The 18,100-nt window shown below is 44.4% G+C and overlaps 1 protein-coding gene across 1 annotated transcript; it reads left to right on the top strand.

Annotated features, from left to right (window-relative positions):
• Positions 1–14,278: 14,278 nt before the first annotated feature.
• Positions 14,279–16,154, top strand: LOC115669081 (uncharacterized). The gene is made up of 4 exons (XM_056319238.1): positions 14,279–15,257; positions 15,331–15,420; positions 15,530–15,619; positions 15,698–16,154. Exon 1 carries the CDS (start codon positions 14,343–14,345, stop codon positions 15,246–15,248), a length of 906 nt encoding a protein of 301 aa, XP_056175213.1. The 5' UTR covers positions 14,279–14,342; the 3' UTR covers positions 15,249–15,257; positions 15,331–15,420; positions 15,530–15,619; positions 15,698–16,154.
• Positions 16,155–18,100: the final 1,946 nt, after the last annotated feature.

Below are 18,100 nucleotides of genomic sequence, written 5' to 3'. Positions count from 1 at the left end.
CTGGGGTTCTCCTCTGATAACATCAATAACAACCCGGCCTATTCTACTTGTGTCAACCCCCCAAAAGCAGTACTCCGAGTAACCACACAAGATGATTGACAGTTTGAGAGTGGATGTTGACTTATAAATAACTCAACATGGCCTCTTCCATCAGAAGTGGAACTTGGGATGGCACATTGATAACTCAAATGTGTTGGCCACCAAAAAAAAAAGAAAAGAAAGAAATAACTAATGCAAAATTTTCAGAGGCTAAGGGATCGTTGCCAATGAAAATCACGACGGGATCATCATCATCATCGCCAATTAATTCCACGGGCGACACTTCGATTTGGACACTCTTAAAAAGGAGGGACATAATGATTTTACTTGAAAGGAAAATTAAATATTTCGAATTATAATACCACAATATTTGGGACATTTTCTCCTACATAAGTCCATGGTATTGTACATGTAAAAGTGTGCACCAGTGTATACACCTTACAAATGTTCAGTTTCTTGAAAGAAAAAATCTATTTTTGATTAAGTAACGCAATATTTTCTCCACCGTAAATTTCAAATGCTATAGAGATGATTTCAATAAATTTATCTACGATTTTTTGGTCAAAATTTACGCAATGATATATTAAATAGTCAATTATCGGCATATTTAACTATATAAATTGTCTTTTTGATGCGTCAAAACTTATGTAGAAAGTAATCTTTGTTAGCGTTAACGTAATTTTCTTTATGCGGAAAATTTTAAATTAAAGAATTTTAGACCTTCATGATTTTTCATAATAAGAGAGATGAAGACATAACTTTCTCCATAGCAATAACCTTGAAAAAACTGACTGTTGAAGAAATAGAAGAAATGAAGAAATCTGATTTCTCTCCCTTAATCCAGTTTTTCTTAACGTAGTTTATCTAATGGAGGATATAATACAACCTTTGGTTGTCTTGAGTGAGAGAGGATTAGATTCTATTTATACAGGCTATCAATCGGTGTCTTCCATCAAATTACATTATATCTTCATAAGAGTCATTTTTTCGTAAGAACTCTAACTTCTCATAAGAATTGCACCTCTTTATAATAGTTGCATCCCTTCATAAGAACGATAACTTCTCATAAGAATTGCACATTTTCATAAGAGTTGCATTTTTTCATAGACAATACATTTTAGCACTTAAATAGTCATCAAACTTTTAATTAATAATAATATCACGTGGGCCACAATTATTCTTACAATCTTTTCTTAGGAGTTAATTAATCATCTTTTTGGATTGGGAAAGGGACATTGCAAGCTATTTTGTAGTTCCTTGATGAAAAGGAAAATAGAGACAATATTTTGAAGTAGCTATTGTAAACTCTAATTTCTCCTATCATAGCTCCCAATTAGAAATCTCCCTGATTGATTTGAATTCTTCTAATTGGGCAATCACTAGAATTGATGTCATCCTGACATTCTTTTGAAATAAGACTCCTTAATTAAGATTTATTCCTTTTCAGCGTCATACCGTAATCATACTCCTTCCTATTAGGTATTATTGATGAGTAATAATCAAGATAATGCAAATTGACTCTCGAATATATTGGGTTGCTCCCAACACATCTTCCCTAGCCCATCATGAAGGGCCTTAAACTTCCTTATCACTTCAATAAAGCTAGTAACTTTAGTTTTTCGTAGATAGAGACTTTGTCAATATATCAACGCCATTTTTGTCCATGTGGATCTTCTCGAGCATCAATTGCTTCTCTTCTAACATTTTTCGTATCCAATTATACCTAATATCAATATGCTTTGTCCTCGAATGAAATGTGGAATTTTTATTGAGATGACTAGCAGTTTGGCTATTGCAGTGCACAACATACTCATCTTGCTTATGCCCAAACTCTTGAAGAAATTCCTTTATCCACAACATCTTTTTACTAGCTTCGATGGTGGCTATGTACTCAGCCTCCATTGTGGACAATGCAACGCACTTTTGCAATCTCGATTGCCCATATATAGCTCCACCCGCAAAAGTCATCAAATAACCAGGCGTAGATCGCCTGGAATATACATCTCTCGTCATGTCTGCATCGGTGAACCCCTCAAGTATCGATTTTCAATCACCAAAACACAAACACAAACTAGATGTACCTTTAAGATATTCGAGTATCCACTTGACAGCCCCCCAATGTTATTTGCCACGGTTTGACATTTATCGGCTAACAATTCCAACAACATACCCAATATCCGGTCATGTGCACACCTTTGTACATATGAGATTTCTGACTACAAAGGCATAAGGAATCTTTAGCATCTCTTCCTTCTCCGTTTCACTCGAGGACACTGTCTCATGTTAAGCTGAAAATGACTAGCCAAAGGTGAGTTAAATGCTTTTGCGTTGCTCATGTTGAATCTTTTCACAACTCTCTCTACATATCTCTCTTGGGAAACTCACAGCTTTCCATAAGCTCTATCGCGCAATATCGTCATCCCAAGTATCTGCTTTGCCGGTCCAAGGTCTTTCATGGAAATTCTTCCCTCAACTCCTTCTTAAGCTTCATGATGTTTCTAACATCATGGCCCACAATTAACATATCATCAACATATAATAAAAGAATAAGAAAATCACCGTCATTGAACTTCTTGATGAACAAGCAATGATCTCCCGTCGTCTTCTTGTATTCATTCCTCTCCATGAATGAATCAAATTTCTTGTACCATTGCCTTGAAGCTAGTTTTAATCCATAGACTCTTCTTCGACCTACATACAAGATTTTCCTTTCCTTTGGTCACAAAACATTCAAGCTGCTCCATATATATCTCCTCATCAAGATCACCATGTAAGAATGCTGTTTTAATGTCGAATTGCTCGATCTTCAAGTTCAAGGTTGCTGCTAAATCAAGAACTATTCTAATGGATGACATCTTTACAACATGAGAGAAAATCTCCTCATAATCAACTCCCTTCTGCTGATTGAAACCCTTTACCACTAATCTTGCTTTGTAACATGATTTGGGGCTATTTTCTTTAGTCTTCAACCTGAACACCTATTTGTTCTTGAGTGCTTTTCAACCCTTTATAAACTTCACCAAATCATAGATGTAATTATTATGCAAGGATTACATCTCTTCTTGCAAGTCTTGCATTGCTTTCATCCATTCCTTCTTGTGGTTATCAATTTTCACTTCTTGGAAATTCTTTGGTTCTCCCCCGTTAGTGAGAAGCACATACTCGTTTGGTGAGTATTTTCTATTAGATTGCTTTTCTATCATTGATCTCCATGGCTGCTCTTAAGGATTATCATCAACATCAATTGTTTCCTCCCCAACCTCATCATCAACTTCAGCCTTTCCTTCTTCTTGAGCTTCCGCTCCATCATCGCCACCATCTTTATATCAGTCTCGGCGTCAACTCCTTCGGTAGCCTTATCATTGGTTACTGTCTTGATTTGTGCTTGCTTAGCCAAATAATTCTTGACCTCTTTTTGTGCTCGCCCACCAATAATTTTTTTTGATGAGTCTAAGGCCTCCAACTCAACTAAGTCTTCCTCCACACTTTGAGGTTCTTCGTACTTCCTGAGGTTTTTGATAGTTTGATCCTCAAATAACACCGCATCTCGGCTTCGAAACACTTTTTGCTTTTGGGATCCCACAATCTATAGCCAAAATCCTCGTGAGTATATCCCAAGAATATGCACTCTTTAGCCTTTCCATCTAGCTTGGCTTGTTCATCTCTTGGTATGTATGCGAATGTCCTGCAATTAAAGTGTAACGTCCTCACCTCGGGGTAATTAATAAGACGTTCTAGGTGCGTCGCCGTCCCATTTATTTTATCTTCGTATTAAGAGCATGTGAAAGCATACAACAAACACCTAGACAACAACAAGCAATCATAAAAAATAACTTTGCAATACACTACTTCTTATATTACATGAGGCAAAAGTACACCAGAAGTGCCATAACTTGTGTACGGCTATCACTTTGGTGCCATAACTTTTTTTCGGATCACTTTGGTGCTAAGTCGGAGGAAAAGAGATCACTTTAGTGCCAATTTGGCCGGAAATCCGACATGGCATTTTTTATTAATTTTTGACGACGACGTGGCTCGCCGGAGGATGGGTCAGCGTGTACAGTCAGCATTTTTTTATTTTAAATAATTTTTTCCAACGTGTACGGTCAGCATTTTTAATTTTAAATAATTTTTTTCCTTTTTTTTTTCCTCTTCTTTCCTTTTTCTTTTCTTTCCTTTTTTTTCTTTTCTCCCCTCGCCGGCCGGTTGCCCATGGCCGGCCGGCTGCCGGCGAAGCCCGGGAAGGGCTGGGTGAGGGCGGCCCTGCCCATGGCCGGCGAGGGGCGGCCTCGCCAGATCTGGGCGAGGCGACCCTCGTCGATGACAGGCGAGGCCGCCCCTCGCCGGCCCAGGCGAGGCTGCCCTCGCCGGCGTCGGGCGAAGGTCGCCCTCGCCTAAGTCGGGCGTGGGCGACCCTCACCCGCCTAGGCGAGGGCTTCCCTCGCCCGACGCCGGCGAGGGTCGCCCTCGCCCGACTCGGGCGAGGGCTACCCTCGCCCGATCCGGCGTGTCACGCCCCGTACCCCACGAAGCGCTAACATCCCACGCAAAGGTCGATTTGATTGAGTGCGACGTCCCAGGAAGCGTCGCCGACCCAACGCCCAAATCAGAGAACAGACACAAGCGGAAAGCACGTATATAAATATATATATACACCCGTACAGATAAATACAGGAGACCACAGATAAAACATCATACTAACAGGAATGTACATTTCATTACCCACTGAAAAACCCCTTTTTACAATATACTATATACAGATCAAAAATTTAAACAAAGACAACAACTTTTAGCAGCCACTAGATCAAAAATGTATTAAGGCTGGAAAAGGTAGGGTCAACTACAGGGAAGATCGCAGTAAAAAAGGTACTAGCTTCCCTATAAAGAGTTGGGACCTAAACTAGGGCTCCCAATCCGGATCCGACGATTCTGAGGACTCCCGTGCTGAACTCTCTTGAGGCTCAGACTCTTCGGAATCCATATCCGTTGCTGCTGCCTCTTCGTCTTCAGTATCCGGTTCAAGCTCTGGGTCAAGATAAAGCCCTAACTCATCATCGGGTCCTATCTCTACATCCGATCCTACCTCTGCTACTTCCCCATGGTCTTCATCAGAATCTAGATCCATGTCCTCCAGTTCGTCTTCTTCCTCGGCATCTTGGTCTAGGTCTTCAGCTATCACCTGTGGCTCCTGTGGCTCCCCATCCATAGGCTCATCAACGCCATCTACATCGTAGATATCCTGAGGATTGATCACCTCGCCATCCGCATATATGGGTTCCATCAATCCACCTTGACCAACCGGCACGTCAAAAGTCCTAAGGGGTTGCCCGAGGTTTCCATCTGCATCTCTCAAGCACCAAGCTACATATTCCTGAGTCTGATGAAAATACTCTCCCACGTTTACAAACACCACGGATCGGTATCTCACATAAGATTCCCCATTTCCTGCGGGTATGTACTTGTATACTGATGTATCTGTATAGGTATTCCAAAAAGCGGTGGATTCGGCATCTTTACGGCTGAGGGTCTGAAAAGTGGGTTATTACAACCGTGAGACGAATCTCAGCGAGTACAACCCCTAAACTTAGGCTAGGCTAGCATGCATTCTCCTGATAGGTAAACAACACAATATACAAACAATGACCTCGGCCCTCGGGCCCAGATCAAACATATGATTCGTCCTGCAGGTTAGGCAGTTCATTAAAATTCTCAAGGCACATGCGCGAATGCCCAATAATGTTCGTTCGTACACCAGGCTATGCATTCTATGCATGCAATGTCAATGTCATGCCATGTTCTCATTTTGGTTCACACTCGACACTGTCTAAATTCTTAATTTTTAATATGACTCGAGTCCACACAATTCACGGCCCGGTGCGTCTAGCCTGCTACAAAGTGCATGAGGCGCAACACCGATTTGGCCCAGTGTCTCTAGCCTGCTACAAAGTGCATGAGGCGCAACACTGATCTCCCCACGAACCAGAGCCCGCGTAAAACGCATCAGGATGGTCATCATCCGGACGTACCGGGCATCATCCTGCTTCAAAGTGCATGAGGACGGCACACCCCGCGTAACACGCATCAGGGCGAAATGTGATCACGCGTACACACATCCAGTTATTATCTAAACCCCGCGTACTACGCATCAGGGTATTTTAGGTGATCACATGCTCATGGCAGGCACGCATTCTCGCATAACTCTCATCTCATGCCCTATTCTTGACATACGCGATGCGTGGCCATGCAATGCAATGTAATGCACATGAGCATCAAATGAAGTTTGAGCACCCAGTCAAATTAAACCACAACAAGCTGCTCACTTGGCCAATTAATACCGTGCGGCCCGATTCACAATATACAATTCGATAATCCAATCAAGCCATCAATTGGCCAATCACACTCGGCACGAGTCGGTCACACGAGCACACGACATGGCATTATTAAATTCCCAAATTTAGGCACGAAGTCAATCAGTCAGCCAGCCCGGGCATACCCGGCAGTCCCGTCACCTAATCCTCAATGAGTCCCGGCTAGTCCGATAGCCCACTAATTAATCTCACATTGATCCATTAATATTAATCCAATAATATTCCACACTATTTGATTCACCACTTTCACCCGATATTAGCTTACAACACCCAAACTAGTCCAGAAAACGCACTATCAGTCCTAATCCGGATTTAGAAATTATACTCACTTAATTCTAGACCACGGCGATGAGGAACGGCCGTCGATCACCGATGAACAGTGGAACCGACGGCGGCATTCTCGGCGGACACCGTACAGACGACGTACGGACACTGTACGGATCGTACGGACACTGTATGGACAGCGACGTACGGAGACGTACGGACGGGCTGGAGGTCACGGCGGCAGCAGCTCGGCCGATTGAGCTCCGGCGCGGCGGCAGCTTGCTCCGGCGGTCCTTTGGCCGGATGGAGAGAGAGAGAGAGAGAGAGAGAGAGAGAGAGAGAGAGAGAGAGAGAACGGGGACGAGGGAGAGAGAGGACGGACGGGATGAGGGTGAAGCTAGGCGGCGCCGGCGTCCAGCAGCTCCGGCGAACGGCGGCTCCGGTGGTGCTCCGGCGAAAATGGCCGAGAGAGAGAGAGAGAGAGAGAGAGAGAGAGAGAGAGAGAGAGAGAGAGAACGGCGGAGGAGGGGCTGCTCGGTGGAGGTTCTAGCCGAATGAGGGAGGAGAGAGAGAGAGAGGGGGGGCTGGTCCAAGGGTGGTCAATTTGGGTGGCTAGAGGCGACACTTGTCGCGATCCTACGCGATTTCCCATTTTGCCCTTAATCTAACGGTCCTCGTTGATCCTATCCAAATAATTGAGGGGCAAAAAGGTCTTTAGCCCCAATAATTCAGCTGATAAATATTCTTAATTATCCCAAATATTTTTCCCAAAATTCGGAACTGAAAACGGCCCAGGGGCAAAATGGTCATTTTTCCGGTCCCGGGTCGAAATTCCAATTTTTGGCTATACCAACCCTAAATGAGTGTGGCCAACATAATATGGCGTCGGAATCGCGAAAATAGCCTCTTAAGCCTTCGAAAATCGACTGCAAAATCCTAGGGAATAAAATAATATTATATTTTACTTTCTAGCCAAAATTCCAATTTTTGACCAAAACAACTCTAAATGTGCGTGGCCACCCCAAAATGACATCGGCCGCGAAAAATAACCTCAGACGGCCCCAAAATCAACGTCGGTGTCCCGAGGGGCAAAATCGTCATTTTTGACTTCTGGGTCGAAAATCGGTACCGAAATCCGGGTCCAATCTCGTGACCAAAACTCGCTAAATTTCCAATTTTAGGGTCTCTCACTAACGGGCGGCTGTTTAGGGTTTACGCATATCGACCTTGGGTTATCCGAGTCATGACGGTCTCGATCATTGAGAAGATGAGAAATTATCACTAGTCCCAGAGGTTGCGATCATTCGGTTCCAGTTCAGGATTGGTTGGCCATGTGCACTTTCGGTCGTGCAGAATCACCTACGATCCGATTGTACATCGTTGGCCTTGGCCAAACCAAATCCGTTACCGTTCCCGAGATCGGCCCACATCAGTCCAAAATATTCCCTCCTCATTTCTCGTAATCAATGTCCGATTCACAATCGGGTCCCTGGTCCACGTACCATTTCCTAGTTAGCTATACCCTAATGGTTAGTATCCCGAGAGTGATCAACTCTGGGCGAGACTCACTAAAATGAAATGCGAAATATTATCAATTTTATTGATCCCGGAATTACATCGAAATTCGGGCTATTACACAGCGAGGGCAGCCCGACGCTGGCGAGTGTCGCCCTTGCCAGATTCGGCGAGGGCAGCCCTCGCCTGGGCCGGCGAGGGGCGACCTCGCCCAGATCTGGCGAGGCCGCCCCTCGTCGGCCATGGGCAAGGCCGCCCTGGCCCAGCCCTTCCTGGGCTTCGCCGGCGGCCGGCCGGCCACTGGCAACCGGCCGGCGAGGGGAGAAAAGAAAAAAAACAAAAGAAAGGAAAAAGGAAAGAAGAGGAAAAAAAAAGGAAAAAAATTATTTAAAATAAAAAATGCTGACTGTACACGCTGACTCATCCTCCGGCGAGCCACGTCGGCGTCAAAAATTAATAAAAAATGCCACGTCGGATTTCCGGCCAAATTGGTACTCAAGTGATCTCTTTTCCTCCGACTTAGCACCAAAGTGATCCGAAAAAAAGTTATGGCACCAAAGTGATCGCCGTACACAAGTTATGGCACTTCTGGTGTACTTTTGCCTATTACATGAGTGTATTTTACAAGCCCTTTTCTACTGGCCTTTTTCTCTTTTCAACACACTACACGTATCCGCCTAGGCTGAGGGAAATTTCTATCTTTTCTGGTGTGACTACAGCTCCCAAAACTAGTGTGAGACTTCCATACCTACAAATCTGAAAAACAAAGGAGTGAGTTGAGGACTCAGTAAGTAAAACCCACTAAACTTCGGATAGGAGGACGCTTCACCATCGAACAAAGCACATGTCGTAACCACATCGATTGATAGCAGATCAATAGCAAATATACATCAAACGCATGCATTTTTTTTTGTGTGCATAAGATGATCTCAACTTGCCTTTCTATTCAAGCAACAACATCTCAACCAAAAGCATGCATATGAGATATTCATTATCTCAACCGTTGGTACGGCTCTTTCGGAAATTCTTTGGGCAACATCCCCTAATCCAAAGGTGACGACTAATCATCCAAACTTAATCGAGCAACGTCCTCTAATCAAGGGCGATGGCTATTCATCCGAACTTAATCAAGCAACGTCTCCAATCAAGGGCGACGGCTATTCTTTTCCCCCGTGTGACCATGCCAACAAGCATCATGCCAACTTGAGTACTTCACGCGAAATGAGCATCATGCCATATAGCCTTCAAAATCTTACATCATGCATGCATGAAACCAAGTTCGTCCAAACCGACTGGTCATGGCGCCGACCTACACCAAGCAAGGCTTGGATCGGTACGCCTCAATACCGACCCTCCAAGCAAGGCTCGTTCCAACATGCCTCGACAACGATCCAAAGCAAGCGAGACTCGTTCATGGGCCAGGGCGTGCATTCATACATGAGCAAACCTTACAAAATGCATATACATGCACGGCAAGTTATATCAAACGTACACAACAGCGGAATCCACGCAAGAACAAAAAGAACGTGACTCGCCCAACAACGTAACACATCACCCTAGCCAAGGTTTAGTAAGTCCACTTACAACCTTTCGAGGTCGTGGCCGAGTGTGGCCTGGGGGTGAGCCGAGCGGCAACGGCACGGTGTGGCATAGGCGCGGGTACGGCAAAGGCGCGGCCAAGAGAGAGAGAGGCGGCCAAGAGGGGAAGTGGCGTGAACAAAGGGGTGATGGTGCAAATGAGAGCTAAAGAGTGGAAATGCAAAAGGGGAGGCTCATCTATTTATAGGCCTCAATTTCATCATTGCTTGTCCAAGCGGTCCAATTATTTTCTTTGAAGTGGCAAATCTATTTGAGTGAGTTGGCTAGCCTAGTGAATGAGGGACAAGCCTAACAAGAAGAGGTGGCAAGCCTAAAGGGGAGATGTGGCATGCCTATGTCATTAGGAAAATCATGAAGCCAAGGCGTGCATTTCTCGTTGGCAAACTTGGTCATGAATCATCAACTTCTTCTCCAAGGCAAATCTTGAGCCATCATGACCAAATCTTCCTTATGCCACCTAATATAATGATTCACCCCTTGTAATGATATCCCATGTTCTAGAGTCTTCTCTTTTGTCCATACTTTCAAGAATATGGCAAGTGTGAGAATTAGACCAATGAAAGTACTAACTTGGTCAGGAATGAATCCTCGTATCCATCCACGATTGACCATGCCTACCCAATCGAGATTCACAGCCGAGTCACCATTGGAAGTGGTGGGTCGTGACCAAAATTGTTTTGAATGACTAAGTTGGTGGCCCATGTCAAGGGCACAATGGTCAGCACTGATTGAGTGCTGGCCTAGCAAACCGGGCGCACTGCTTGTGTAGACCAGGCACATGGCCCGTACGCGACCTGGCGCGCAGCCCATGCAAACCGGGCTCATGGCCCGTGCGCGACCTAGTGCGCAGCCCATCCGCAGCGTCCACAGGCCATACAACACATGGCCGGCGTTTAAGCTGGCCTTTGGCCTTACCGGAGGGTTCAAGTTAGGCACATGGCCGGCTCGTGGCTCGGTAAATGGCCTGGCACACGGCTTAGGCACATGACCCATTCGGCAAGGTTGTCGAACCAATCCGCAATCGATCCACGACTGGTCCGTGACCCGTCCAAGTGTCCCATGGTCGGGCCATGGCCAATCTATGGCCAAGCATACTTGGTCCATGGACAACCCTCGGTGGTCATATAGTTGTGTGGGACTGATCGTTCCGTGACCAACACACGGTCGCACAGATCGATCCATGGTCGTCCGCGGTCGGTACATGACTGTGCGGAATCACCCGCGACCGGAATAAGACTGCGTGAAATTGATCCATGATCGTCCATCGATCCATGGTGGTACAAGACCGTCCCATGGCCAACCCTTATAGTCGAGAAGTCGATCTACGGCCGAATAGCTCGAGTCACTTATATGATCATTGGATTAATTCGCTATCGATCCCTTGATCATTCTAGGACTGATCTTTCGATCAGACCATGACTAATCCCTCGATTACCCTTTTGATCTGGTCGATCGGTCCATGACCTATCCTTGGATTGGTCCATAGCCGATTTATCCCATAATCATCATGCAAGTTCTATAGCCATTTCTGGGGAAAAATTGTCAAAAAGTCCTAAACTATTGTACGGCGGCCAATTTAGTCATAAACCTTTCAATTTTGCCAATTCAGTCCTAAACCTTTTAAAAATTTACCAATTCAGTCCTTCCGGCAAATTTACCCCGGAAAATGCTTACGTGGATGTCCAGTTAGCTCTGGCCATCTTACGTGGCCGGACCGGCAGGAGGCCGGCGCTGACGTGGTCACCGGAGATAAAAACGATGCGTTTTCTGCAATTAAAAAAAGAAAGAGTTTGGAGTTATCGTCTGCTTGGAACCCTCGTGTCTTGCCCCAAAGTGAACGCTCACCCCAATCCTCGCTCCAATTCGAAGAACCCTAACACAAATCGATTCCATCTCAAGTCGAATCGAACGATTTCTCGCAAGCCGCATCGTTTTTTCGTCAAATCGGCTCCTCCAATCCTGCGTTCGCTCGTCAAAATTGAAGACCCGATTCACCCACAACACCCGATTCGACCTCCGGATTCTGCAGCGAATGCGACAAGGTGTGTGGTCCCGATTTTCTTGTGTTGTCGGCACTCAGCGAACAAAATATAAAGGTGCGTTTTCGTGCTCCCAAACGCGACACAAAGGTTCGTTGTCTTCACGTGTTGTCGGTACTTGACGAACATGATTGTCTTCACGCAAAACCCCCGATGGCCATCTGAAACTAATTTCTAAGCATGTATGCACACAAAAGAATATTTGGATGCAAAATAGTCCACGTAGCATGTTTGTGACAAATTTTGTTGCGACAGATTTATGAATTTCTTTTGTGTGTTGTAACTTTGGGTTCTGTTTTGACTGCACGGAATGTTTGTGGCAAAATAGTCTACACAGAATGTTGTAACTTTGGGTTCTGTTTTGACTACACAAAATAGTCTACACAGAATGTTTGTGGCAAAATAGTCTACGCAGAATGTTTGTGGCAAATTTTGTTTCTACACAGAATGTTTGTGGCAAATTCTGTTTTGACTGAACTTGCCTTAGGTGGGTTGTTCTTTTAGGAATTTCACTTGAGTAAGGTCACGTGAATTTTAGCCTCCTGAAACTTTGAACAGGATTATGGACGGACTAACTGTGACTTCTGTTTAGGCAAATTGACAGTAAGAAGACTTTGCCTTGAAATGTCACAGGAGGCACAAAAGATTTAATGAAGTAGATAGGCATTCTATTAGAGCTTTTGAAACCTGTGCCAAATATTCTTTCAATAACTTTACTAGACAATATATATTATTGTATAAGTTTTCTTATGCAAAAAATTTACTTCAGTTTCCTATTTTTTTAGTTAGCATTTGTCTTGCTCTAGTTTAAGTTCTTCTCACAAGGAGTGTCAAGAGATCTGATAATTAAGCACAATGACAAATTTCTTTGTGCTAATGTTTATCTTCACGTGTTATTATATTGACCCTCAATTATGTTCAGTTAACTAACTATAATATACGTTGTCATTTTGTATAGGATCGAGATGGACAACCAGTCAACTCTGGTTTGTCTTGTTGGAGGTGCTGGTCAGGGTGCTAATGAGAGTACTGGTCAGGGTGCTGGTCAAAGTAAGGGCATTGGTGGAGGTACCGATGAGGGTGTTGGCCAAGGCGAGGGCATTGGTGAGGGTGCCGTTGAGGGTGTTGGTTTAGATTGTAATTTCTCAGTTGATAAGGGTGATGGTGCTGCGTTAGAGAGTAATGAATTTATGGTGGATGATTTAGATGTATCGATAGATAATGTGGAAATTGATTCAGACAACGAATACTCATCTAATGTAGTCGATGCAATATTCTCGACTGATGATGAGGAACTTGTAGAAGGAAGGAAGAACATTAGGGAGTTCCACAAGAGGGTCACAAAGGGTTGGATTATAGCGGAACCACTCACAGAAGTTGTACCATCCCAACAATCTATAAGAGAATCATCTAATCGCGAACAATTTGATGTGGTTATTGCTGAAGGTGGTTACCAAACAGACTATTATGAAACAAATGGAGATGAGAGTTTAAGTTCTGATGTAGAGCGAGAAGATAGTGATGTGACAAGAAGGAGAAGTAGGTTTCTAATGTATGATCCTGATAGTGTAGTGCCTTTTTTTTCTACGTCTATGAAGTTTGATGATAGTAGGCAATTTAAAGATGCTCTCATAAAGTACTCAGTAGCCGAGCGTAGAGAGATAAAATTTGTCAAGAATGAAAAGAATTTTGTTAGAGCAAAATGTGCGGATGAAAATTGTGCTTGGAGGATTTCTGCATCTTTAGATGGCAGAACTGGGTCATTCCATGTGAAGACCTACCACGAAGAACATTCATGTAGCATCGGCTTTAATAATAAGAGGGTCACGAGTTCTTGGTTGGCAAAGCACTACCTTAGTACAATTAGAGCAATGCCAACCATGAAAACTAGTGCTTTGAAGGAGCTTATCAAGGATCAGTTGGGCTTAAATGTAAGTATGAATCAGTGTACAAAGGCTAAGTTGCTTGCCTTCACCGTTTTGATGGGAAACTATGAGAAAGAATATGCAAAGTTGTGGGATTATGCAGAGGAGCTTAGGGAGACAAATCCTGGGAGTAGTGTTATACTGAAGGTTGAGAAGCCCGAAATGCATTCTAAGGCATTCTTTGAGAGAATGTATATCTGTTTTGCTGCATGCAAAAAAGGTTTCCTTGATGGATGTAGGAAAGTGATAGGGTTAGATGGTTGCTTCTTAAAAGGAATTTGTAAAGGGGAGATCTTGTGTGCCATTGGAAAGGATGCAATTGATCAGATGTTTCCAATTGCATGGGCAGTTGTCAAAGTTGAGAGTGGAGACACCCGGAATTGATTCTTGATATAGTTGATGTGGGACCTCAACATTATAAACACATATGGACGAGGTTGGGTCATAATTAGTGATAAGCAAAAGGTAAGTTCCTTATTTCTTTTTTATTATCTTAAATGATCACACTTGTAGTATGTTATTTTGATTGGAATCATATTTTGTAAGGTCTTCTACAAGCTGTGGCAGAGTTGTTGCCTGCAGTTGAGCATAGAATGTGTGCTAGACACATTTATGCCAACTGGGGCAAGAAGTATAAGGGACTACAAATGCAACGATTGTTTTGGCAGTGTGCTAAGAGCAGTACCATGGTAGAGTACGATGAACATGCTCAAGCATTGAAGAAAATTAGTCCTGCTGCATATCATGACTTAGTTCAAACGGAGCCAAAGCACTGGTCAAGGGCTTTCTTCACCACTAAGGTCAAATGTGATATAGTTGACAACAACTTATGTGAGACATTCAACGGAAGAATCGTAGATGCCAGGTGTAAGTCCATTTATAGCATGTTAAAGGAGATGGGGATAATGATAATGACAAGGATGCACACACAAAGGGATGCATGTGCTCGATGGAGGAGACTCTGTGGTCCAAGAATCGTAAAAAAGTTGGAAGAAAATAGACTTGCTGCGACTTGCTCCCAAGTGATATGGAATGGTGATAATGGATATGAGGTCATGGAAAAGGGTGAGAAGTACGTGATCGATGTATTCAAGAGAGACTGTACTTGCAGGAGGTGGCAGCTTACTGGCATCCCTTGTCCTCATGCCATTTCTGCTTTAAATCATAGGCGTGAGGATGCATATGATTATGTCGATGTGTGTTACAAGAAGGAGAAGTTCTTAGCTGCATATCAGAACATGCTTATGCCAATTCGAGGAGAGAGATTTTGGAAAAAAACTAACAATGAGGCACATGAACCACTTCCAGCTAGGGTGAAGCCTGGCAGACGTAAACATAAAAGATTAAGGGAGGAAGGTGAGGTGGCAAGTGGAACTCGGATGTCGAGGAGAGGAATGAAGATGACTTGTCAAACTTGCAAGAAAACAGGACACAATAGTCTGACATGTCCAGTTAGGAAGGCTAGGTCTACAGCTTCACAAACACACTTTTCAAGGTAAAAACTTCCGGTAAGTACATACATTTTCATGATGTCATGCTTGCTTTGGGGATAAAACCTTAGATGAATTTTACTCTTTCTAGGTTCAGAGACATATAGGCGAAGGTGCAAGCGACGGTGTTGGTGGGACACCAATTGCTGATGCTGCGCCTGAGACACCTGTTTGTGGGACTGTGAGTAGTGTTCTGTTAGATTTTCAATTTTACTAGCAAAGTATTTCTATTTCCATGGTGTCATGCTTGCTTTGTCGATAAAACCTTAAGTGAATATTACTCTTTCCAGGTTCAGAGGCATACGGGCGAAGGTGCGAGTGGTAGTGTTGGTGGAGCACCAATTGATGGTGCTGCTCCTAGGACGCCAGTCCACGAAACTGTGAGTAGCATTCTATTAAATTTTCATTTTTATTAGCAATTTTTTATTAACTAATGAAATTTAATGATGTTGGGCAAGATTACAAGTTCCGCACATGGCAAGAGACAATGAGTTGATGTACAAACACATGTTGAATCAACATCAAAAGCAATTGCAGTTGAAGTTCCAGTTAAAGCAAGAGGCCCATCAAGAAAGAAGAAAAATAGTGACAAGAAGCAACTCCAACCTACAAGAAAAAGTGATAGGAAGTAGTGTTATGGTTGTGTTCTTTTTTTTGTCGCTAATGGGTTCAATGAAGTATCGTTGTGGCTGTCTTATCTTTTTTTTTTTTTTTGTCACTCAGAGGTTTAGTGAAGTAGTGTGGTGGTTCTCTTTTTGTTTGTCGATGATAGGTTGGTTCAGTGAAGTAGCATTGTGGGTTTTAGTTTTTTTTTTTTGGCTCGATGATGGCTCATTGACTTGGTTGGGGATCGGTGAAGTACTGTGCTTGTACTCTCCTTTATTGCAATGAAATGTGCTTGTGCATTCTGGTAAATTTGTTTATCTGTTGTTACTCTTACCGATTGTTGCATATTCTATGACAAGTCAAATAAATGCTTAAGTTGAAGCAGGTGCCTGGGATAGTTAATGTTCAATTTATTTGTTTTTGCATTGGTCACTGTTCAGCTAGGAAGATAAGTAATCTGAGCACATGAAGACTGCTCCGATTAATGGCAAGGAACATGACAAAGTTAGTGGGCATTAGTTTTGGCAAAAGTACAACACAAGTGCCATAACTTGTGTACGGCGATCACTTTGGTGCCATAACTTTTTTTCGGATCACTTTGGTGCCAAGTCGGAGGAAAATAGATCACTTTAGTGACTCCGGCTAAAATTCCGGCCAAAAAGCTAACCTGGCATTTATATTAAAAATAAATGGTCTGACTTGTACAAGTGGAAATTTTGTGGCTTTTTTTCGAATTTTTTAATTTTTAGAATAATAATAATAATAATAATAATAATAATAATAATAAAAGGTTCCAAAGCAATAGCCGTAGGAGAGCTCGCCGCTGTCGCTTCGCTAGCCACCACCGCCCTGGAAGGGCCGGTGGTGGTGGGCGCAAGGGTCGGGCCGAGGGCCGATCCGGCGAGGCGAGGCGCGGCCTTGCCTTCGGCCGGGCGAGCGAGACCTCGCCGTCGCCCGGGTCACGACGGTGAGGCGCGGCCTCGCCTTCGCCGGGCGAGGTCTCGCCTCGCCGCCGGGCGAGGCGGGACCTCGCCGTCCGCCTGGGTCGCGACGGCGAGGTCCCGCCGCCCGGGAAGGCGAGGCCGACCTCGGCTGCCGCCTCGGTCGCGACGGCGAGGCGCTCGCCTTGGGCGAGGCGGCGGACCTCGCCGTCGCCCGGGTCGCGACGGCGAGGTCCCGCCTCGCCGCCGAAGGCGAGGCCGACTCAGCCGCGCCCGGGTCGCGACGGCGAGGCGCGGCCTCGCCTTCGGCGGGCGAGGAGCGGCCTTGCCTTGGGCGAGGCGAGACCTCACCGTCGCGACCTGTGCGACGGCGAGGTCTCGCCTCGCCGGATCCGGCCCTCGTAGGGCCCCGGATAGGGGCCGGCGACCCTCGCCGACCACTATGCCCACCACCGCCGGCCCTCGCCGGGCCTCGGATAGGGGCCGGCGACCCTCGCCGACCACTGCGCCCACCATCGCTGGCCCTTTCCGGCGGTGGTGGCTTGGCGGCAGCAGCGGCGAGGGCTCCCTCGCCGTTGCTGCAGGGCTTTTTTTTTTTTAAATATAATATAATATAAATTTTTTTTAAAAAAAAGTACACGTCAGCGGGCTAAACGGCGTCTTTTTTGGTTTTTAATGCTGACTGGACCTCTCCGGCGAGTCGTGTCAGCGCCACATCGGATTTCCGGCGAGCCATGTCAGCATTGGCACTAAAATGATCGTTTTTCAAAAAAGTTGGCACCAAAGTGATCCGAAAAAAAGTTATGACACCAAAGTGATCGCCGTACACAAGTTATGGCACTTGTGGTGTACTTTTGCCCATTAGTTTTTGAAAATAGATTGCAAATTGGATTCCAAAATGGCATGTCCATGAGAGCTGAACCTTTGTTACAAGCTAAAACAACAACAATGGAGCTTCAATATACCAAATAGAGCACAATCTCAAATGCACATCATTAGACAATTAGCAACCTCTCTCTTCACACCAGAAACATTTTCAAATTAGCTAATTCAACCCAAGTTGCTTGCTTTTGTGGGATAATCTATTATTCTTTTCCTTGTCATTGTGGGTTATTCATTTATCAGAATGAATGCAAGACAGTTTTCAATGGCATATAGGATAACGGAAAGTTAAAAATCCCTTGCCATGAGATTTCCCTAGCTCTTTTCCTGATTTAAGCAACATTTGTTCTAGACAGGAAATTGAACTATTAAAAATCCAAATATTATAAAGAACATTGCCACATATCCAGACAGGATATGTGCTTTTCAAAC

This window comes from Syzygium oleosum, unplaced genomic scaffold (genome assembly GCF_021117445.2).
Source record: "Syzygium oleosum isolate NSW1041296 unplaced genomic scaffold, Sole_v2.1 Sole_v2.17, whole genome shotgun sequence".
Classification (NCBI taxonomy): Eukaryota; Viridiplantae; Streptophyta; class Magnoliopsida; order Myrtales; family Myrtaceae; genus Syzygium; species Syzygium oleosum.
This window is presented reverse-complemented; position numbering and strand designations above follow the sequence as displayed.